The sequence below is a fragment of the Rhincodon typus genome, chromosome 7 (assembly GCF_021869965.1).
Source record: "Rhincodon typus isolate 14 chromosome 7, sRhiTyp1.1, whole genome shotgun sequence".
Lineage (NCBI taxonomy): Eukaryota > Metazoa > Chordata > Chondrichthyes > Orectolobiformes > Rhincodontidae > Rhincodon > Rhincodon typus.
The window spans coordinates 82,945,477-82,970,587 of record NC_063338.1 but is presented as its reverse complement, the minus strand read 5'-3'; the positions used below and the strand labels follow the sequence as shown (position 1 = coordinate 82,970,587).

At 40.7% G+C, this 25,111-nt stretch overlaps 1 protein-coding gene across 4 annotated transcripts in view; it reads left to right on the top strand.

Annotated features, from left to right (window-relative positions):
- Positions 1–25,111, top strand: part of ralba (v-ral simian leukemia viral oncogene homolog Ba (ras related)) — a 62,774-nt gene that overhangs the window by 19,251 nt on the left and 18,412 nt on the right. For 2 of the 4 annotated variants that reach the window (XM_048598950.1, XM_048598952.1), the window contains exon 2: positions 22,318–22,482. In XM_048598950.1, coding sequence (XP_048454907.1) covers positions 22,369–22,482 — 114 coding nt within the window. In that variant the 5' untranslated portion in view covers positions 22,318–22,368. The remainder of the gene's footprint in view (positions 1–22,317; positions 22,483–25,111) is intronic. The other 2 variants (XM_020527502.2, XM_048598951.1) reach the window with 1 other exon arrangement.

The following is a 25,111-nucleotide window of genomic DNA, read 5'->3' as shown; positions in this document are numbered from 1 at the left end:
TACTCCAGATGTAGTCTCACCAGCACTTTATATGGTTACTTATACTCCAACTCCTTTGGGGGGGGAAAAAGGCCAATGTTTCGTTAGCCTTCCTGATTACCTGTTGCACCTGTCTGCTAGCTTTGTGTTTTGTGCACAAGTACCCCCACATCCCTTTGTGTTGGAGTTTTCTGCACTATTTCTCTATTTAAATAATAGTCTGATCTTTTGTTCTCCCTTCCAAAATGAACAAATTAATATTTTCCCTCATACTCTATTTGCCAACTTTTTGCACACTTATCCTGGCAAGATCTCTAAGCTGTCTGTGTCCTTTTTGCAATTGCCTTTCTACCTATATTTCTCAGCTGCAAGTTTGGCTACAGTACTATTGCTTCCTTCTGCCAAGTCATTGATCTATAATGTAAACAGTTGCTGACCCACCATTGATTCATGTGGAACCCTACTGGTCACGGGTTGCCAACCTGAGAACTCCTTATCTCCACTTCTTTCTGCCAATGGGCCAACTCTGTATTGATCTGTGCTTTCACCTGTGTTACTGAAAGGCAATGTCAGGCAGAAATCTCAAACTTTTAAATGAGTGGAAAGAAATGAGAGGAAGTTCTCCACTATTTAGGAGAATAGATTACACTCTTCCCTGTATGCATATATATTATATATGCATACATCCTACACATCCCTACCCTTGAGTCATACGACATAGAAATAGGCCCTTTGATCCAACAAACTCTGCCTACCATGTCTACACCAAACTACACTAATCCCATTTACTTGCACTTGGTCTATAGCCTACTACACCCTGGCATTTTAAGCACTCATCCAGATAATTAAATGTTGGAAGAATAATGCTTCCACCATCCTCTCTCAGGTAGCACATTCCACATTTCTCTCATCCTCTGGAAAAATTTCTGATCGCCCCACCCACCCCCAAACCAACTTGAACTAATGCCCTCTGGTCTTGGAAACATCTGCCATGGGGAAGAGATTCTTACCATCTACTGTTTATGCCTCAATTTTTCTATACCTCCATCAGATCCCCTCGGCCTCCTCTCTTCCAAGGAAAACAAACCCAACCTCTACTGTTTCTCCTCATAACTGAGACTCTGCATCCCAGGCAACATCCTGGTGAATCTCATCTGCACCTCCTCCAGTGCTATCATGTCGTTCTGATAGTGATAACAAGAACTGCACGTGATATTCCATCTGTGGCCGAATCAATGTTTTATAAAGTTGTAACAAGACTTCCGTGCACCTATCTTCTGTGTCCCAGCTAATGAAGGCAAATATCCTGTATGCTGTCTGCATGTGCTGCCACCTTCCGGGATCTATAGACTTGTGCACCAATGTCACTTTGTTCCTCAGTACTGTTTAGGAACCTAACATTCACTGTGTCCTTCCCTTTTTTAGGCTTCCTAAAATACATACATCATGCTAACCGGGATTCAATTCCATCTCTCGTTGCTTTGCCCAATTTACCAGTTGATGAGTGAAACTGTAGTCTGAGACATTCTCAGTATCAACAATGCCAATTTTCAGTCATCTTCAAACTTATTAATTATACCCCCTACATTCACATCCAGATTGTTAATGTAAATAACAAATGGCCAAAGTCTCACACTGAACTCTGGTACATCACTGGTCCAAGGCTTCTGATTTGGTATAATCCTCTTCCATTACACTTTGCCTCCTAATTGTGAGCTAGGTTTGGACCCAGTTTGCCAACTTGTCTTGGATCCCATTGTGGCTTATCTTTTTTTTGAGGAGACCTCCATTTGGGACCTTGTCAAAGATGAGTGAAGTCTGTGTAAACAATATCAAGTGCACTACCCTGAAGAATACATTTAATCACCTTTCCAAACCATTCAGGATATCTAACAGATATGGGATTATTCTTGCCTTTCCAAGTCTTGATTAATGATTAGAATCTTTACATCACAGAAAGAGGTCATTGAGCCCTGCATTGACCCTTCAAAGAGCATCCTGCCCACACTGACTCCCTACTCTATCCCTTGCAACCGTGCATTTCCCATGGCTATTCCACCTAGCCTGCATATCCCTGGACACGATGGGCATTTTGACATGGCCAGTGCACCTGACGTGCTCATCTTTGGACTGTGGGAGGAAACTGGAGCACCCAGTGAAAACTCATTGTCATGGGGAGAATGTGCAAACTCTACAAAGTCATCCACTCAAGGTCAGAATCGAATGGGTCCCTGAGAGGCAGTAGTGCAAACTACTGAGCCACCATGCTGCTCACAGTAATCCTGTCCTTCAGAATCTTTTTCCAATTTCCCTACTACTGACATCAAACTAGCTGGTTTCTAATTATCTGGCCTATGCCAGCTGCCTTTCTTGAATAAAGGAACCGCACTAACTATCCTTCAGTCATTTGGCACTTTACCTGTGGCCAGTAAAACATTAAATACCTTTGCCAGGGCGCCAACAATCTCCTCCCTTGCTTCCCATAGCAGCTTGGGGATACACTGTATTGGGCCATGGGATTTAGTGCACCTAAATGCCTGTTTAAAAAAAGTCTAATTCCTCATTTAGCTTAACGTGTTCTAGAACCTCACCATTCCAACTGAAATCCCTGGCTGCAGTGTTTTTCTGTGAATACAGATGAGTATGTTTAAGACCTTCCCCACGTCCTCTGGCTTCACCCACAGGTTGCCCCTGCCTATCCTTTCGCTGATGATCCTTTTACTCTTAAAATAATTACAAAAAGCCGTGGGAGTTTTTCTTGATCCCATCTGCCAAAAAATATTTTTGGCCCCTCCTTGACCCCCTCATTTCCTCTTTAAGCAACCTCCCACACTCTACACTTTTTGAAGGGCCTCCCTGTTTTTATTGAGCTGTACCTGATATATGCTTCCTTCTTTTTCTTCGCCAAACCCTCCCCATCTCACCTGAAGCCTCTATCCAGGAATGTTGAGCTGCCGGTGTTCTCCATCCTTAAGCCATGTTTCAGCAATTGCAACAATATCACTCCCATGTGCTGATCAATGCTCTAAGTTCATCTCCCTTACCTGTCAAACTCGTGCGTTAATATAGATACAATTTTAGCTTATCCTGCCCATGTCTTCTCCACTTACTGGATTGTCCTGGTGTTCCTTCTACATCTGATTGGGCCTTGCTCCCAACTTTGTCTACTGTGCCCCATCTACCCCCCCGACCCGATTTTTGTTTAAAAATTCCCCACTAGCATGAGCAATCATCCCAGCAACAATTTTAGGTTCATTCCAGTTCAGGTGCAACCTGTTTAGTTTATACAGGTTTTACTTACCCTGGAAGTTGTCCCAATGACCCAAAAATCTAAAGCCCTCCCTCCTGCACCATCCCTTTAACCATGTGTTCATCTGACTTATCTTCCTATTCCTATGCTCAATAGTTACAACCTTAGTTTTCCTCGTTGATCCACAGCGTGATTCTCTAAACTCTGGCTGCAGGATCACTTTTTTTTAAACCCACATTGTATCACGACTCTCAGCTGTTCACCTTCCCTCCCCCTTCAGAATGCCCTGCAGATGCCCAGATGTCCCTGTCCTGAGCACCAGGGGACAACCAAGTCTTGTTGCTGCCACAGAACCTCCTGTTAGTTCACCTTAGAATTACATCCATTATCACTAAGGCTATCCCAGTTTTTTCCTCCCTTGCCGTGCAGCAGAACCAACAGTGATGCCACCAACTTGGCTGTTGCTGTTTTTCGCGTGAAAGGCTATCTTCAGCCCTAGTAGCCCCAACAGTATCCAAAATGGTATGTCTGTTAACATTGAACAGTACAGCAAAAGGCTCTTTGACCCACTGTGCTTGAGAGGGGAATGGTCACAGGAGACTCTGTACCTAATGTCCATGATTACTTGGTGGCTTAGTGGTCATCCAACACTTCTGCCTGTATAACCTTTATTTGAAATGTGATCACTTGGCTAAATGTGCTATTCATGACAGCCTCAACATTATAGATGTTCCGTAGTGAATCCATCCGCAGCTCCGGTTGCTCAGTGCAGTTAATCAGGAGCTGCAGTTGAATGTTCTTCCTGCATGCTTGGTCACCATGGATACTGGAAATGTCCCTGATATTTTTTTCCCACATTGCAGGATGAGTATTCCACAGGGCTGAGTTCTCCTGCAATTGTGAACCTTATCAACTACAAATAACAAACTAGGGATCAATTACAAAACCTTGCCTACCACTTGCCAAATCAGATTTTTCTCTCTCCCTAACAAACTACAAATAAGGACTTTACACTTTCTCTCCCTCTGACATTACTCACTCAATCTTCACAGCTGGTTCCGAGCAGATAAGTCACTTTCCTTGGGTTTTTTAATTGTGATGTCACCTCTGGAGTTCTTCATCTGGATTCTGCTCTGCTGCTCCCCTGCTGCTGCTCCGTGAGTTGAAATCAGGCCCCACTCCTCAAGTTCTTATCTTGAAGCTGTGCTGCTGCTTTTCATCCCCAGGTTTGCTGCGCTTGGCTCCGCTGTGCTCTGCTCCTGTCCTGCAGCTGCTCTGACTGAGCTCTATTTGGCACCTGTTTTCTTTTATGTTCATTAACTCCCAGAAACGGCAGTTAAAATGGTGTGGGCTTTTTGCATCTTTTTAACTGCATTAATTGCAACTTTAAAACTTAAGGTGAAACATTTGCTCTGATATACTAATTGTACTCTTTATTCTCCGCTTTTTAAGTCCTTTATACAACTGGAGACTGACAGTGCTCAGAAGTGCTTTCTGAAACAGTTCATCTTGTGGGACAATAGTACAATTCTGGATGGTTGTTCAAAATATTCCCTTAGCAGAAGTGAAAAATAAAGCTGTTGTAGTTACAGGTAGAGTTGAAACTTCACTGATCAACGTCACTGACCAGTTTTTCTCCTATTTCACTGTCGTTCTTCCTCTTTCAGTAGGGTAGGACTCTGCTCAAAAAGTCAGCCTGCGTTTTGAAAAAACGTTTTTGTCAGTTGTCTGGAAAAGCAAATCCTGGCAAGCACACTATTTCATTAGAATCGTATGAGACACCTTGTGTCAACTGCTCTTGAGTTGAGAAGCAGATTTTAGTTTTAAAATTTTCCAAACCAGGCCAAATATACATTATGGCTTTTAATGAACTAATTCTTATTAGTCATACAATCCTATTTAGTTCTCTTTCAATTATCCACATCCTGTCAGTAATATTTTTTTGTTAGAAATGCATCTGGAATGTGACTTGGAAGTTTTTAACCGGTGAGTTGGTGAGTACATTGGAAACGATTATTGAATGAATTTAAAGCTAACAAATTAACTTGGAACAACCAAGTGTGAAGTTGAAAATAAATTGCAAACTAAAATGCTGCTCAGGAAATCCTTATAGGAGCTTGAGATTAACAAGGATTTAGAGGCAGATTGTATCAGTGGTCCCAGTCATTGGGCAAACCCAGTTCTGTAAATGGGTATGGATCAAAATTTCAGATTTTGGAGAATTCGTAAGTGTACTCTGAATTTTATGATCTGCATCAAAGTTTAATTGTAGTTAATATATCACCAGATGGTAGCCTGCCTTTAGTTTTATTTTTGCAGCATCCTTGCAGCAAATAAAAGAAAAACAATTTAACTTTCCCATTTTTCCTCCTGTTTTCTAATGATTTGACATTCTTAACAGTTACTAGAGATAGGCATTAAGTTTCACATCTTCCAGTTCCTAGTTATTGGCTCAATTTTGAGTGACTAGTTGGATCATGACACTTTTTTAAACTGGCCTTTTCAGACAAATAGAATTAACTTGTTCCTTCATGAGGAATAGAATGAGTGCCTCCTTGTCTCCCCAATGTTTATCCAAAAAAAATTATTTTTGATACAGAAATCTATTTATTATTCTTTGTACATTTGTTTAGCAGCAAAATGTTTGAGTTGTATTGCTGATGCCAAGTCCAAGGTCTGTTTGGAAAGTCAGGAAGCACTTCTTCACGTGCAAATAGATGTATATTTAAAATTTTAAAAATGAATTTCCAGGGAAATGAGTTTTGTTTGTAGGAAGTGTTCACATACGAACCAAGTATTTGGGCAGGGGCAGATGCATATGATCTACATTATTGTAGTGTGTATGTAGATTTTAAAGTGAGTTGAAATGAAATTTTAAGCTTTATGAATAATTCAGATTAGTTATAGAAAATTGCCCTGCACAGTTAATGTTTCACGAATACTTTTTAAAACACAAGTTTCTGCAGATGCCTGAAGTTAAGCCTGCAAGTGCATTTTGCCTTCTACCTCCATTCTTCCCTTTGTGTAGTTGTTCAGTGTTTCACTTCTATCTCTCTTCTGTCTGTCTTCTTTGCAAGATTACCTATCTTTATTTCCATAACATTGAACACCTGTACCTCACTTTACCTGAAATGCTGGTTGTCTTTTTAAGTGTATATACACTTGTGAATTCCAATGTTGTCTGGCTTTTTTCTTCTCGTGCATTTTATAAGCCTGAACTCATAAATTTTTTGGTCATCCCAACTTGCACCACGTTCTGATGAAAGGCCATCAACCTGATGGGTTGACTGATCCTCTCCGCAGATACAGCCTGAACTCGATGTTTTTATTTCTGATTTAAATATAGGCAGGGTTTTGCTTTTGTCGCACCAAGTCCTGTTCATCCATTGCTCCTATGTTTTGACTTGCTATAGCTCATTCTTCATCCTTGTTTCAAGCCCCTCAATGACCTGACTCCTCCGTATTGTGTTAATCTTCTGCTCTGCAATCCTCACATCTTTATGCTCCTTCAGTTCTGAGCTCTCCAATTCATCATTACATGAGCACTTTGAATTTGTTCTGGACCTTTTTTATTAATGAAGAAAGACTTCAGGAAGCCACAACATAGATATGGGAGTCCTTGTGTTTAAATCACTAAAAGCCAGCATGCAAGTTCAGCGGATAACAAGGAAGGCAAATAGAATGGAGTATAATAGGCAAATGTTGCTAAAACTATACAAGTCTCTAGTTAGACTACAGCTGGAATACTGAACTATTTTTGGTCCCCTCATCTAAGGAAAGATAATACTGGCATTCCAGGCAGTGCAAATGCAAAGAAGTTGTCCTTTGTGGAAGAATCTAGACCAGAAAGCATAATCTGAGTAAGGGGTTGTCCAGTTACAACATGGATATGGAGGTATTTCTGCCTAGAGGATAATGAATCTGTGGATTTCTTTGCCACAGGGCTGTGGGAAGTGAGTTATCGACTATGTTCAAGGTTTAGATGGACTGATTTTTAATTGCAGGGGAGTTGGAAGTCATAGGGAAAAGGCAGGAAAGTGGAATTGAGGATTATCGGATCAAGCAGATGTCATTGAATGGAGTGGATTTGATGGGCTGAATGGCTGCCTTTTCTTACTACATCCTTCGGCTTTATGGACCAAGCCCTTCTAAAGTAGCTCTGCATCAAACGTTTTTGTTTGCTTCCGAAGGATGATGGGATTGTTTTACTTTACTAAATGTGATATTAAAGCATTAGAGCCATGCAAGTAGCTGTTTAATGCTTTGAAAATTTACAGAACAAACACCAATTAATGAAGCATAATGTGCAGATATACTTGATCCCATGCTATAATGACTCTAGCCATGTGATTTATGATAGGGTATGTGACAGTGCAAGTGGTAGGGAAGGATGACTGCTGAAACGCTGAATTAAGTGTGCTTGTTTCAACCAGCTGGAAATTTGGGAGAATGTAATTGCTTTTTATTAGGTTTTAGGGTTTGTTTGACCCAGTGAAGAGTTTTCACATCTCTTGCCGCTGAGCTTTTCTTGCTCAACTGTGCTGCTTACTGTCTCTGCTTAAGGCAAAGCCATATTAATACTTTTATTACATCTTCAAGATTGAATGAATTTGCATTAATATTGTGTACAGTCCTGTTTTCAGGGCGTCTTAAATGCATTGAGCCATTGATTCTGTTTTTGAAAAGAGGTCATTGTTTTGCAACAAGTGTGGCAGCTAATTTGCACAGGAGTGTGCAAAAAAGATAAGTACAGATAAGCAAACTATCAGTTTTCTGTTTTCTGAAAACGAGCAATTTTTGGATTCTTCTGTTTCTTTCTGTACAGATGCTGCCAAACATAGAGTTTTTCCAGTGTTCTTTTCGTTTTTTTTTGTGTACTAGGTGAGGAAGGATTATTCACCAGGGGGACTAGGATAATTTGCTCACACCACCTTCCAAACCCATTAACATTTCCATCTAGAAGGACAAGGGCAGTAAACGTGAGAATGCCACCAGTTGCAAGTTCCCCTCCAAGCTACTTTCCATCCTGGCTTAATGACAGTGAAGGAACTGCAATATATTCAAGTCAAAATCCAGGAATTCCCTTCCTAAAATCATGGTGGGTCAACCTACAGTGCACAGACAGCAGCAGTTCAAGAAGGCAGCTCACTGCCACCTTTCCGAGGGCAACTACGAATGGGCAATAAATACTGGCTAGCCAGTGATGCCCATGTCTCACGAGTGAATTTAACAAAAAATGCCCTGGGACATTTTACATCAGCAGGCACACCTTTGTTTTAAATCTCATGTGAAAGATGATCATGTCTTTGACAATGCAATACTCATAGTACTGTACTGAAATAACAACAAACCAGTAACTGCTGTGCAGGCCCACATTCTGGAGTTTAGTGTCTAATCCATCTGTTTGTCTCCACTCTTTTAAACTTGGCAACAGATGATCTTATGTTCACCGATATCCTCCTCTAGATGAAACATTGAGACATCATTTGTCCTCTTGGATGTAAAGATCCCATGAGTCTATTTCGTAGAAGACCAGGGGATTTCTCCCTGGTATGGCATCCAATGTTTATCTCGAAATCCACATCACAAAACGAACAAACAAAAACAGTTATCAGGTCATTATCACTGGCATCTGTAGAACCTTGCTGTGTATAAATTGGCGGCTGCTGACATTTACATGACTGCCTTTCAAAAATATTTCATTGTAAAGCTGACCCTGTGATGTTTTTCTGCGTTGTAAGAACTGTGTACTAAGGTACAGAAGTAATATTAATGCACTATATCTATGGTATGAGCAGCTGTTCATAAGATTGTACTGTGCAGATGATTAGGCTTTGTTGTACTCACTTGGCAAATTTTCATCAATTGTGCTGTGTAGCCTGTCAATGTTCCATATTCAGTCATTGGACCTGGGCTGTGGTTCTGTTTTGACAAACTGTTTTAAGGGTGTGGTTGAAATTGCATGAGCTGCATATCATGAAAGGAATACATTGTGACTGTGACTGTGACTGTTTAATCTGAAGATTAGGAAAGTTCAGGTTTGCTTGCAGGTAATAAAATTATTTGCCTTTGCTCTCAAAATTCACTACAGCACCAATTAGAGTTTTTTAGAGCTGTTTTGTCATATTTACATTAAAACAACTTTACAATAGACAAAATAAAAACTGAAAGAACTGCAGATGCTGTAAATCAGGAACAAAAACAAAGTTGCTGGAAAAGCTCAGCAGGCCTGGCAGCATCTGTGAAGGAGAAAACAGTTAACGTTTCGGGGTCCTGTTCTGAGGAAGGGTCACCAGACCCAAAATGTTTTTTTTACAATAGAGGCACTGAAGTGAAGTTTTTAACATTACAATAGAATCACGTCTTTCTAATAAATTCAGTATGTAAGTTTACTCGTGGATCCCTAGTAAATGGTAGTTAGCTTTGCATAGGAGTTCCTTGCAGGTGCAATCACTTTAACAGCAATGTTTGCCTTGTTGGTACACTTGACTTGTGGCTTGCAAAATATATTCCGAGGCCAAATTTGAATTGGGAATGGTTCTTCAGGAAAACGAAACATATCCTGTTTGCTGAGTATTTTCATGTTAACTGAAACCTTGCTATCATCAAAAAGCTGCATTGGGATCAAACTTAGGCACAAAAACATTGTCACCAAGTAGTAATGCTCAAAATGTGATGCTCAAGTATGAGTTATGTTAAAACATATTTAGATGGGATTTGTATTTGATTGAGTCAGCCATAACTGTTGGCTCACTGGAGTGCAATATCTGGCTGACACTTCAGTGCAGTGCTGTTAGAGGTGCCATCTTTGGCATGTGACTGGAACCTGCTCTTTAAGTAGACATATGATGTCCCATTGCATTCCTTAACTACAACTGGGGAGTCTCCCTGGTATCTTTTACTCCTAATCAACATGATTTTTCAAGAGATTTTTGGATCATTATCACAATGCTTGCTGGATTTAGGGAGTCGGCTGTGCACAGCATTGCTGATGAGTTTCCAACATCACAACAGTGACCGCACTTCAAATAATGACTATCTTAAATTGACTAAATGCTTTGGGATATCCTGAGGGCATGAAAAGCAGTGTGCACATGCAAGACTTGAAATTTTCAACAAATCTGCTTTGTTTTCACCCTTTCCTCCCAGTTCTCTCAATGTAACTGCAACTCTTCCTTTCAACTTCTCTTTCTCCATTGATTAACTGACTATTACATAGTACAAACACACTGACCCTATAGGGCAGGATAGAGTTTTGTAGCTATCACTAGCATGGACGCTTCCACTCTTAGTTTCTCCATTTCCTAGTTCCTTCATAAGGTCTGTTTTGACAGTGCCATCTTCCATAATCAATACTTGTGATCTGTCTTTCCTCAACTGAGCATTTCCATCCATTATGTTTGGATACTGGCAAGGACAATACCATTCTATTTGCTGCACTTATGCTCACACTTGTGCTCAACCAAGTCAAGCATATCCTTGTCCTTGTCTTCCTCAAATCCCTCCCACTTCCTGGCTCCCCTCTTCTCAACCATGTGACTCGCTTCCCATGCAAGCTCAGTTCCAACATCACCCCCTCTACTTATCATCCATGCTGCCAAACACCCATGCTCCCAGGTCAAGTAGTAATTTATTTCTTCCAATTTGATAGATCTTGTTAACTGCTAACAATTTGGTACCCTTTATTTTGGATAGACAAATGCAGATTAAGTGACTTTACGGGACACCTTTGTTCACCCTGTGACTGTAACTAAGCCTCTAGTCATATCAGTTTAATTCTCTGCCTTACTCCCATTCTGGCCTTCTACACTGTTCCAGGTTCAGCCATGATTGTGTTGGATGGCAGAATGGGCTTCATAAGTGGCTTACTGTTACTCTTGTTCTGATGTTCTGCATTTAGTCAAAAAGAAAAAAAAAATGTAGTAAGGTTTAGGAAGCTAAAATTGGACAGGGCCTGTGAGGAATATAAAGAAAGCAGGAAAGAAATAAAGGGGAGAATTGGAGTAAGAAGGGGCATGAAATGATGAGGCAAGTAGGGTTGAAGAGAATCAAGCCATTCGATACATACATTCTTAACAAGAGGTTAACTAGGGAGAAGGTAGGACTACTTGAGGATAAAGGACGGAACTAGTGTTTGGAGGCAGAGGATGTGGGTAAGATCCTAAATATGTATTTTGCATCAGTATTCACCCAGGAGAAGGAGCTGAAGGTTAGTGAGATTTGTGTGGAGCATACTAATCTGCTAAAGCATTTTTGGTATCAAGAAAGAATTGGTGTTGGCTCTTTTGAAGAGCATCAAGGTGGATAAGTCCCCAGGACCTGATGATGCATAAGAACTAGGAGCAGGAGTAGGCCATCTGGCCCCTCAAGCCTGTGCTGCCATTTAATAAGATCATGGCAGATCTTTTTGAGACTCGGCTCCGCTTACCTGCCCACTCACCATAACCCTTAATTCCTTTACTGTTCAAAAATTTATCTAGCCTTGCCTTAAAAACATTCAGTGAGGTAGCTTCAACCGCTTCACTAGGCAGAGAATTCCACAGATTCACAACCCTTCGGGTGAAGAAGTTTCTCCTGACCTCAGTCCTACACCTTCCTTTTATTTTGAGGCAATGCCCTCTAGTCCTAGTTTCACCTAGCGGAAACAACCTCTCTGCCTCCACCTTATCTATTCCCTTCATAATCTTGTGTTTCTATAAGATCTCCCCTCATTCTTCTGAATTCCAATGAGTATAATCCCAGTCTACTCAGTCTCTCCTCATAATCCAACCCTCAACTCTAGATCAATTGAGTGAATCTCCTTTGTACCCCCTCCAGTGCTAGTATATCCCTTCACAAGTAAGGAGACCAAAACTGCACACAGTACTCCAGGTGTGGCCTCACCAGGACCCTATACAGCTGCAGCATAGCCTCCTTGTTTTTAAACTTCATCCCTCCAGCAATGGCAGACAAAATTCCATTTGCCTTTTTAATTACCTGCTGCACCTGCAATCCTACTTTTAGTGATTGCTGCTCAAGGACACCCAAGTCCCTCTGCACAGCAGCGGGCTGCAATTTTTCACCATTTAAAACATAGTGCATTTTTCTGTTATTCCTACCAAAATGGATGACCTCACACTTATCAACATTGTACTCCATCTGCCAGACCTTTGCCCACTCACTTAGACTATCTATATCCCTCTGCAGACTTTCAGTGTCTTCTCCACACTTTGCTGTACCACTCACCTTAGTGTCGTCTGCAAATTTTGACACACCACACTTAGTCCCCAACTCCAAATCATCTATGTAAAAACAGTTGCGGCCCCAACACTGATCCCTGAGGTACACCACTAGCCACTGACCGCCAACCAGAAAAACACCCATTTACCCCTACTCTTTGCTTTCTACTGGTCAACCAATCCTCTATCCATGCCAATACATTACCTGTAATACCATGCAACTTTATCTTGTATAGCACCCTTTGGTGTGGCACCTTGTCAAATGCCTTCTGGAAATCCAGATACACCACATCCACAGGTTCCCCATTGTCCACCATACAAGTAATGTCTTCAAAGAATTCCACCAAATTAGTTAAACATGACCTACCCTTGAACCCATGCTGTGTGTTCCCAGTGGGACAATTTATATCCAGATGCCTTGCTATTTCTTCCTTAATGATAGATTCAAGCCTTTTTTCCCACTACCGAAGTTAAGCTAACTGGCCTATAGTTACCTGCTTTTTGTCTACTTCCTTTTTTAAACAGTGGCGTCACATTGGCTGTTTTCCAATCTGCGGGAACCACCCCAGAGTCCACTGAATTTTGGTAAATAATTACTAGTGCATTTGCTATTTTTCCCCCCCATCACCTCTTTTAGTACCCTGGGATGCATTTCATCAGGGCCAGGAGACTTGTCTACCTTTAGCCCCATTAGCTTGCCCAGCACTGCCTCCTTAGTGATAATGATAATTTCTAGGTCCTCACCTGCTATAACCTTCTTGCCATTAGTTTTCGGCATGTTATTTGTCTTCCACTGTGAAGACCAGCACGAAATAACTGTTTAATGTCTCGGCTATTTCCCTCGGCTATTTCCTCATTCCCAGTTATTAAATTGGCCTTCTCATCCTCTAAAGGACCAATGTTTACCTTTGCCACTCTTATGATTTACATATTTATAGAAACTTTTGCTGCCTGTTTTTATATTCTGAGCTAGTTTACTCATAATCTATCTTACTTTTCTTTATAACTTTTTTGTGGCTTTCTGTTGGCCTTTAAAGATTTCCCAGTCTACTAGTTTCCCACTACTCTTTGCTTTTTTGTATGTGTTTTTTTTTCAATTTGATCCTTTCCTTTATTTCCTTAGGCATCCATGGCTGGCTGTCTCTTTTCCTACAGTTCTTCCTTATCACTGGAATATACTTCTGCTGAGCACTGAAAAATTGTTCTGAAAGTCCTCCACTGTTCCTCAATTGACCCAGCATAAAGTTTTTGCTCCCATTTTACCTTAGCTAACTCCTCCCTCATTCCTTTATAGTCTCCTTTGTGTAAGCACGGGACATAGGTACTGGATTTAACCTTCTCGCGCTCCATCTGTATTTTAAATTCGACCGTACTGTGATCGCTCCTTCCGAGAGGATCCCTAACTGTGAGATCATTAATTATTCCTGTCTCATTACACAGGACTAGATCTAGGATAGCTTGCTCCCTTGTAGGTTGTACCCCAGGTTATTGAGAGGCAAGAGAGAAGATTGCTGGGGCCTTGACCAATATCTTTTTATCCTCATTGGCCATTGGAGAGGTCCTGGAGGTCTGGTTGAGTACCTAATGTTGTTCCTCTCTTCAAGAAAGAAAATAAGCATGCTCCAGGAAACTGTAGACTAGTAAGGCTCTCATTGGTGGTTGGGAAGCTAATGAAAGGAATTACGGTTAAGATTTATGTGCATTTGGAAAAGCATGGTCTAATTAGGGACAGCCAGCATGGTTTTGTGCAGGTAGGTAATATCTTACCAACTGGATTGAATTTTTCGAGGAGCTGACCAAAAGTGATAGAGGGGAGAACAGTAGATGTTGCCTATGTGGATTTTAGTAAGACCTTTTGACAAGGTTCAACATGGTAGGCTCATCTAGAAGATTAAGATGCATTCGATACACAGTAACTGGGGCTCATGGATTCAGAATTGGCTTGCCTATATAAAGCAGAGGGTAGTAGCGGAAGGTTGGTTTTCTGGCTGGAGGTCTAATTGTGTTCCTCAGGGATCTGTACTGGGACCTCTGCTGTTTGTGATATATAGGTGACTTGGATGAAAATGTAGATGGGTGGGTTGGTAAGTTTGCAGATGATACAAAGATCAGTGCAGTTGTGGATAGTGTAGAAGGTTGTCAAAGGATACAGTGGGATATAGCATAATTGCAGATATGGGTGGAGAAATGGCAGATGGAGTTTAATCCAGGTAAGTGTGAGGTGCTGCACTTTTGGAGATCAAGTGTTAGGGAAAAGTATAGTTAATGGCAGGACCCTGAACAGCATTAATGTACAGAAGGATCTTGTGGTTCGAGTCCATAGTTCCCTGAAAGTGGCCATGCAAGTAAATGGGGTGTTAAAGGCTTATGGCATGCTGGCCTTTATTGGTCAGGGAATTGAGTACAAGAGTCAGGGTGTCATGTTGCAGCTTTGTCAGACTTTGGTTAGGCTACCCTTAGAGTATTGCATTCAATTCTGGTTGCCATGTTACAGGAAAGATGTGGAGACTTTGGAGAGGGTGCAGAAGAGGTTTACCAGAATGTTGCCTGGATTAGGGTGTATGAGCAACAAGTAGAAGCTAGACAAACTTTTTTTTCTGGAGCAGAGGCTGAGGGGAGCCTTGATAGAAGTCTAAAATTGAGATGCACAGATAGGGTTGGCAGTCAGAATCTTTTTACCAGAGTTGGAATGCCTAAAACTAGGGGGCATGCATTTAAAGTGAGGGGGCAAAGTTTAAGGGAGATGAAGGGAAAGTAATTTTACACAGTGGTAGGAGTCTGGAATGCACTACCAGGAGTGGTGGTGGAGATGGGGACTGTTTAAGGGCCTTTGAGATAAGCGCATGAATATGCAAGGACTGGAGGGATGTGGACCAAGGGCAGGCAGAAGATTGTTTTAATTGGGCATCATGTTCAGCACAAGATCATGGATCGAAGGGCTTGTTCCTGTGCTGTACACTTCTGTTCTATGTCCCCATCTGTAACTCCAGATCTGAATGACATGGTCAAGAGGAACTGGGGGGCAAGCAACCAAAAAAATCCACATTCTGTGAATGAATAAGAAAACAAAAGCTGACAGTGTTCAAGTTTCCAGATTTGCTGAACTCGAGCAATATGTGAGCACAACCACTGCTGCCATCTTGTACGGACTATGGCTTTTGCTTTTTCTGCTATTGTCAATTGCATCTTCCGTAAACCCGTCTTTGCCTCTGACTTGTCTCATTATCATTACTTTGTGTGCGCGACCATGCCTTGTCATTTAACTACTTCTGCCTTAAAACCTGTTTCCCCCAATACATTATTCGATTTCTGATGATAGGTCATCAACTCAATGTTAACTTTAGTCCTCTGTGGACAGATTTTCTCAGACCTGTTCAGTAATTCTAGCATTCGCTATATGTCAAACCTTACTGCAACTTCCTTGGGACTGTTTAACACAAGGAAAATGAAACTGAGAAATTCAAATCCAGAAGAGTAAACCTGTTCAACTAACTTATGAAACTGTAAGTGGCCCTAAAATTTGCTCCATCCTCACTTGATCAGCATGGAGTACGCTGACCTGATGTCTCAATGCAGTAATTTGGGAGGGTCGATCCATCATTTCCCAAAGCAACATGAAAGATCCTGTGAATCAAGCACTTTTTTCCACTTTATTTGGTCTGTGACGGAGCAGTTTAATTATGCAAGTGTGACCAAACCATGATGTCAGATCTCATGGCAGCAGTGGCTACAAGCCGAGACACGTGGAATGTCTGCTCATCTTGCTGAGTACAGCCACCCAACACTTGACACCACCTAAGACATTTGCTTAATGTGTTGTATGCCTTTTCCACCATTGTTGCACAATAGTTTAAGGCTATGCCAACCTTAGGATGGATTACCATTATTTATTGCAATAAGTCGCCATGGTTGTGTACACCTTAGTAAAACCAGCAACCTTCTCCATGAGAATGATGGACAGTAATCTCTGTAATTGCTTGCCACTTCGAAGTCCTACATCAGGCTAAAATGTTTCATTCATTACTAAGTATCATGGAATTCCCTCCCAGCGACAGCTTGTGTTTGTATAGCACCTTTTTAAAAAGTATTATGCATAAAAACATTTTTAAATTTTGTTTGATAGTGCCCTTTTGACACTCAGCCATGTAAGGAGATAATGGGGTGATCACCCTTAGTGAGAGTTAGGTTTGAGTGTACTAATGGAAGAAAGAAAGATGGGGAAAAAGGTTTGATATAGCTTGTGAATTCTGAAGTTCAAGGCCTTGACTGCAAAAAGCAGGGTTGGCTGAGTTGAAGCAATATAAAATCAGAGGTTCAGAATTGAAGGAGTGCCAGTATGTTAGTGCACTGCTTTGAAGTATACTTCAGAAGTAATTAATTGGACAGGAAGCACTTCAACACATCTGAGAATAAGAAAGGGAGTCTATAAATAGAAGGTAATTAGATTGTCAGAGTTTGAGAATTTCCAATAGGCATGGGGAAATTCCAATCTCTTTAGACTAGCCATCAAACTTTCAACTTGTACACTGATTATTGAAGCATTTGGTATGCAGCTATTTAAGTGTCAGCAGTAGCTCTTTTGTGATAAGATTGTGGAACTAAAATATTTGGTTGTGTAAAGACTCAAATTTTCCTACACACTCTGTGTAGCACTGCCCCCCACCCCAAGTATTTCATCTTTAAGTCATTTTTAACTGTGTGCATTTTTTACACTGACACAATGCCTGTTATCTAAATTTAAATTAAAACATGATTTTGTTTCCACAAACATCCCCACCTACCTGCGTGTACTGGGACAAGCTATGGATAGCAGGTAGGAACCATGTTGGAGAAAATTCCCATGAAGTCATAGAATCGTACAGTGCAGAAGATGCCTTTCAGCCCATTGATTGATTCTGCACTGACACACAAACACCTGACCTTCAACTCAGTCCAATTTATGGCAACTATGAGCACTTGGACCATAGCCTTGAATGTTAAGATGTGTCAAGTGATTGAGGTATTTATTTTATAGAATGAGATATTTCACCTCTACCACTCTCCCAGGTGGCACGTTCCAGAGTGCTGTCACACTCTGGGTTAGAAGAAAAGTTTTACCCCTCATCCCCTTAAACATCCAGCCCCTCACCTTGAATGTGTGTCCCCTTGTGACTGACCCTTCAGCAGAGGGGAACAGCTGCTCCTTATCCACTCTATCTGTGCCCCTCAAATCTTATACACTTCAGTCAGATTGCCCCCTGTCTTCTCTGCTCCAAGAAAAACAACCCAAGCCTATCTACCTTTCTTCAGCTTAAATTTTCCATCCCAGGCAGCATCCTGGTGAATTTTCTGTACACCGCCTCCAGTGCAGTCAGTCTTTCTGTAATGCGGCAACCAGAAATGCGCACGATATTCTAATGGTGGCCTCACCAACATTCTATACAACTCCCCTTTTGTAATCTATTCCTTGATTTCATCAAGGCAAGTGTGTCCCTTATGCCTCTTTCAACACCCTTCTAACATGCCCTTCCACTTTCAGAGATCTACGGATAAACAATCCAAGGTGATTTTGATATTGATTGAGAGCTGATCTATTGCTTTTTAGCAGTCATTTGTGTGGCAACAAATTTATTTGCCAGTTTTGCGTGGAGTTTGATTTAATTGAGAACTTTTGTGACTTAAGGCTACTGATTTAACCAATATTTCAGTGTGGGATCTTCCTGTGCACTAACTAGTTGCCACATGTTAACCCAAAAACAGCAATGTCACTTCAAAAGTATTTGCCAGCACATGCTTGAAATTCCACAACCTTTTGAGCTGGCTTCGTTGCTTTTTTTGCTACATTTTATTGAATAAGGAAACTTTACATTGAAATGATATAATCTAAATAAAGCCATTGGCAAACTCCTACCACTGGTTGCCTTTAAGATTTAAATATGTGGTTGGCAGTGATGGTCCATTTTACCATGTTGATTTCAATCAACAGCAACAAAGGTGTAAGAGCAGAACTACTAGCAATAAAGACTCTTCTGAAACTTTTTAAATGCTCCAGTTGTTCGTTTGAATCTACTGAATTTTTCAATTGCCTATAGCTTTTGGTAAAATAGCAGTCATGTAATTGTGATGGAAAAGTTTGTCAATCATTCTAGGTGTTCCCTCTCTTAGATGTGTAAAGTGGACTGATTAAACTCTGATATTAAGCAAACTTCTATAGGAGGAAAGAATTATTAATACTTATCTGGATGTTGAATTGAAGGTAATTAAGAAAGTTTCTTTTTGTGGGCAACACACCTTTTCACAGCCAAAGCAACACAAAAACAAACATCGTAAAGAATATAAATGTTCAGGGTTGAATACTGCAATAAATTCCCTCAATTGTCTTCTGAAGGTCATGGAATATGTTTCTGTGTTCTGGATGAGCAGCCCACTTAGAGTGGGAAGACCTGAAGCCATAACAGTGTGGAGCTGGAGGAACACAGCAGGCCAGGCTGCATCGGAGAAGGAAGAAAGCTGACATTTTGGATTGGGACGCTCCTTCAGAAAAGAAGGGAAGGATCCCGACCCAAAATGTCAGCTTTCCTGTTCCTCCAGCTCTACGCTGTTATCTCTGACTCCGGCATCGGCAGTTCATACTATCTAAGACCTGAAGGCATCGTCTTTGTCTTCCACTGCAGGCTTCATTACCTTGCAACTGTTCTCATTGTTTCTCCACCGATGAGCCAAGGTCAGATGTCTCGCGACACCAGGTTAAAGTCTAATGAATTTAGTTGAGATCACAAGCTTTCGAAGTGCTGCCCCTTCGTCAGGTGAAGTGGGGGAAGAAAAGCATATAGGCACGGCATTTAGAGATCAATGGGCAGAGATCAAATCGTGTGAGTGCAGTGTGAAATAGTAAGTCTGTTCAGGTGATCAAAAGAGATTGAGTAAAGTGTCAACAGCTGAATAAGTGAAGTGATGACCTATAAACCAATTACTTGAAGTAGAGATAATTACAAGAAACTAAAAATAAGATGATGCTGGAGACAAACCAAATGGCTGGGATGACATGATGGCTATGAGTTGCATGCCGAGGGCCTAACCAAAGGAACAAGTAATCCAAATGTCTACAAACTAAGGTTGAGATAGCATAACTTATCAAGGTGATAGTGTTAAAATAAGACCGCAAGGAAGATTTTATAGGTATAGAACAGTATGGTGGGGTTACACGTGGCATGACACGAGGCCAGCTCCATGAGTATGGAACTTGGCTGTCTGTTACTGCTTGGCGATTTGTATTGTTGTGTATCTGGGCGGCCACCTTGGAAGGCACTTAGCTGAAGATCGGAGGCTGAATGGCCTTGATCACTCAAGTGTTTCCCGACTGGGAGGGAACATTCCTGACTGGCACTTGTTGCGTGGGGTCCATTCACCTGTTGCTGTAACATCTGCATGGTCTCATTGATATACCGTGCCTCGGGGCATCCTTGCCTGCAGTGTATGAGGTAGACAACATTTACAGAGTCACGTGAGTATTTGACGTGCACGTAGTGGATGGTGTTTTCGTGTGGTAGTAATCCATGTTGTCAATCTGACATGTCTTGCAGAGGTTGCCATGGCAAGGTTGTGTGGTGGTGTTCCACATTCGCAGCAAACCACCCAGTCTTCAGGAAAACAGTGGTCTGTTTAAGGCTCGGTTATTTGAAAGTGACAACTGGGGGTATAGGGTAAGCATTGTCCAAGGCAGCCTTCAAGATACACAACGTAGAATCGCTGTGCAGAAACAGATAGCCAAGTTCCGTACCCATGAAGATTGCCTCAACCACGATCTTACTGTTTTGAATCTTACATCTTCCTTAACAGTTCTATTTTAATGAGCTCCGTCACCTTGATAACTCGGTATGATCTCTCTACCTTAATTAGTTTATATAATTTTGGATTACTTTGGTTAGACCCTCGACATGTGACTCTTGTATTGATTCTGTTTGTCACTCATGATCGAGACAAAATGACTGCTCAACTTGTACTGCTTTTTGTGGACTGAGTGTACCTTGACAATATTCCACCTAGACATCTCTATTGTAGCTACTGGAGCGAATTTACTTGTGTTCAGCTGTTTCTAAGATGTCCAGTCTTCAATACAGTGGTTGGTTGGAATGTGGACGTGACCAATTGCCTCGCTTGTATCCAGAGCATTCAGCTATTTCCTTGTCATGTGGATTGAATTATATTGGCTGAAGACTGACATTAGTGATGTGAGGACTTGAGAGGAGGTGCAAGTGGATCATCCACTTGGCACTTCTGATGTATTCAAATGCTTCAGCTAAGTCTTTCTCTGTGCTGGACTCCTCCATCACCTGATGTGCCATGGATCTGCCTCCTGTTATTTCAATTAGTATTTTTTGTCTTGTTCACCACCACCACCCGCCACCCCCCCCACTCCCACCATGGTTTTGTCCAACCAATATTTCTTTGTACAAGTTCTTCTTTCCAATAATGGAGCTGTCTGTCAATAAGAGTCTGACAATTAACTTTTACCTTGCAACCAGCCTATTAGAAAAGCTTGCAGTTATATGCTAAAGCGCCTATATATAAAGCACTAGATTGACCCCCATCTGGGGTTTTTTGTCCTATTCTGATCCGTGGGATGGGTACCTGCACCCTTTTTGAAGAGGTTGTAGAGAATCCTTCCAATGAAGGATTACAGTTGTGGGAATAGACTGAGAAATTGGGTTTCTTATCCTTGGAGAAGGACAAGACAAGATTTTTGGCTCGAGCTGCCTAAAGTACCAGGAGTAGATGGGAAATATGGATTAAATAATCTTTGGAGGAGACCGGGTTTGATACAGACTTGGGGGAATAATGAGTGGGACCAACCAGTTTGACTTTCAAACAAGCTAGTGCAGACTTGATGGGTTGAAATACCTCTTTCTGTGCTCAGCTATTCTTTGATCTAGTATTTCTTGCACATGAAAAACATCTTCATCCTTCACATTCCAGAGAAGGAACCAGTGCTTGAACAGCAATCTAACATGCTGTTTATTTTGCACTTGAATATCAAGTTCTAGGTGGGTTGTAATCATTCTATCCTTGAAATTATCAGAAATTATCTTGATTTAAGCACGGTCTTTTTTCTCCCGTTTACTACTCTAGTAGTTTTATGGATTTTGATAACTCTTAATATTGAGTTTCCATTCACTTTTTTTTTTGCAGTAAGAATATTAATTCTATTGTGATTAACACCAGCATTTCAATTAAGTATTCTGGATAAGTTGCATTATGATGTATAAATCTATCATGTACTACAGATTGTGAACAATTGTAAAATTAATGCACTGACATCATATTACATAGTGGAACTGTTTTTTTTAATGTCCGATTTTAATGACCAGAATGACTTGGAGTGTGCACAATCTTTAAATTGTTTTGTGTAATCCGAAGAACTTAAGTCTTAGAGTAATTTGCGAGCTGAATCAAGCAGGAAATTCTGGTTCAGTTCTTTGATACATATCTGAAACTTAAATTTGCAGCCCTATTTGAACTTGCATTGTAATTTGTGTTTGAAGAATTCATATCTTTCCAAAACTTGATTCATCTAAATTTTTGTGTAATAAAATTACTAGCAGGGTAAACTGATTCATTCAGTTTCCTGATCTGCATCATTGGAATGATTAGTCCAAGTTGACTGGAACAAGCGGATTTCTTGTGTTGCTATTCTATAGCGGTGTAATGTTTAATTGCATTTTTTTAAAAAAAAAAGTCCCTGAATAAGTATCTGATCTGTACTGCTTCAGTACTTCAAATGCTGTCAGATCTACCATGTTGCTGCCCCTTACTGTTTTTTTTAAGTTTCTATAAAAAAAAACTAGAGTTTCACAGTTTTGTACAAACTAATCAAAATGCTTTTCTATTCAGCAGAACTTACCAATCAAGTACTACTAATACATTTTGACAATCTGGTTGAAAATGGCAGCTAACAAGAACAAGAATCAGAGTTCATTGGCACTACACAAAGTGATAATGGTTGGCAGTGGAGGTGTAGGCAAGTCAGCACTAACATTGCAGTTCATGTATGATGAGGTAAGAGATTATTTTCTTTGAGTTTATAATGAAAAGCAGAATCTCTTGTACTCTGGTTTCTACTAAATTATTGCACGAGTTAATTTAGATTGAAGTGCCAAGTACTGCGTAGGCCCAATATTTACGTATTAAATCCTTTTATAAAAGGGCAGTGTTCCCCTTCAGTTTAAGTTAGGAAACTCAAAGGCAGGCCAGAAAAATCAATTTTCAATGTGTAAGCAGTTTTTGTTGTTGACGATGGTTTTACGTTTTTTGTAAAGGGAGCTAATGTCATGATAGAAATGACTAATCTATCCTCTTAATTTTGGCTTCATGTCCTGCCTTAGGCATACTTTATCTGAAGATGGCATAGCTAAGTACAGGCATGTATGTGAAATACTGCTTGTAATTTAAAATAAGTTGATTACTGTAGATATAATGGAGTCCATCACAATAAATCAAGCTTTGTAGGCCGAAACTATTTTGGTAAATTGTATCCCAACACAAACCTAGAGTAACAATGTCCTATCAGTTTTAACCTATTTCAAGTACTGTTCAGCTGGGTTGGTATTTTCTCATGACAACCAGTTATTGTTATTCAAAACATTTTGGAGGAAGGATGATGTTAAATTTGAGAAGCTGCAGAAAAGATTTACAAGGATGTTGCTAGGACTGGAGGGTTTGATTAGAGGCTGAATAGGCTGGGGCATTTTTTTTCTATCAAGCATAAGAGGCTGAGGGGAGACCTCAGATGTTTATAAAATCGAGGGGCATGAACTGAGTGAATAGCCAAGGTCTTTCCCTACAATGGGGAGTCCAAACCTAACAGGCACAGGTTTAAGGTGAGAGGGGAAAGATTTAAAAAGGACTTCAGGGGTAACCTCTCCATACAGGAAAAGAGTGTGTGTATGGAACAAGCTGCCAGAAGTGGTGGAGGTGGGTACAATTACAATACTTAAAAGACATCTGGATGGGTATGAGAGTAGGAAGGGTTTAGATGGGTATGGACCATATGCTGGCAAATAGGGCTAGATCAGATTGGGATGTCTAGTTGGCATGCAGGAGTTGGACCAAGGAATCTGTTTCTGTGTTATATGACTCCTATCTCCATTCCCTTCAAGGTCACCTCAATGTGCTCTTAAATAACTAACTTCTGACTTCTACGTTGTGACCTTAGACCAACCTGCTATTCCCCTACTGTTAACTCAAGTGCTGAAATGTCACTTCTGTTTTGAATTGATTTTTCAATTTTAATATCCCTATTTGTAGTTAACATCTGTTTTCTTTTACATTTTCTAATCTGAATACAAGATATTCCAGGGGAATTGAGTTTGAGCCGTGAGGTTATGCTGCAGCTCTATCTAACTCTGGTTAGACCACACTTGGAATACTGTGTTCAGTTCTGGTCACCTCATTATAAGAAAGATGTGGAAGGTTTAGAGAGGGTGCAGAGGAGACTTAGCAGGATGCTGCCTGTACTGGAGGGCAGGTCTTATGGGGAAAGGTTGAGGGAGCTATGGCTTTTCTCATTTGGAGCAAAGAAGGATGAGAGGCATAGAGTGGATAGCCAGAGACTTCTTGCCAGGGTGGAAGTGACTATCACGAGGGGGCATAATTTTAAGGTGATTGGAGGAAGGTATAGGGGAGATATCAGAAGTAGGTTCTTCAGAGTGGTGGGCGTGTGGAATGTGCTGCCGGCGGTGGTAGTGAAGTCAGACGCATTAGGGACATTCAAGCGACTCTTGGATAGACATGTGGATGATTGTAAAATGTAGGGTATGCAGGGTAGTTTGATCTTAGTAGGATAATAGGTCGGCACAACATCATGGGCCGAATGGCCTGTACTGCGCTGTACTGTTCTATGTTCTATGTAGCTGATTGGAAGTTTTACTCTAACTGCTTTAAACAGCTATGTACTCTGACATTAAATGTATTCTGGTTGGTGGTTTTTGAGGGGTCTATTCACTTTTTGTTTACGGAAGGTACTGATGTTTACTTAAGAAATATTTCACTTAGTGCCAGTATTGGGCACCCCCACGTGAATTATGGCAGATAAACATAAGTAATGTTGTGAAAAGAAAGCTTTTGCTTTTCTTCTGCTTTTTCTCAGCTTCAGAAGAGCACCCTCTGCTGTATTAGTGTAACACGTTTTATATGTAATTTCCTAAGTTATGATCTGCCTGATCATTGTGTGAAATTGAGCAGCCAGTATTTTGCACTTGGAATGAGGCTCTTCAGTTTCATTCACATTGGATCCTTTTTGAAGGTTGAGAGCACATACTGACAATTGAGTTTTTAGAAAAAACTTGTGCTCCCCTATAATTCTGATGAATGATATCACTGGCTAATGATGATATGTATAAATTCATAGGTTTTCCCAAATGTTTCTCTAGCTGTCAATTTGGTGTTTTTGGCTTGGATTTTTTTAAACATTCTCAAAATACTGAAGATCAGGAAAGGCCATTTGCAGTATCAAATGTTGTTCTGCTGGTATATTAACATTTCTGCTGTAGCATGTACTGAAAATTTGTTTACTACGTTTCACAGCAAAGTAGTTTTGCCTTACTCCTCCTTTTACAGAATTCAGTGTAGAAGGAAGCCATTCAGTCCATTGTCTGCATGGGCTGTATGAACATTTTTACTTCATGCC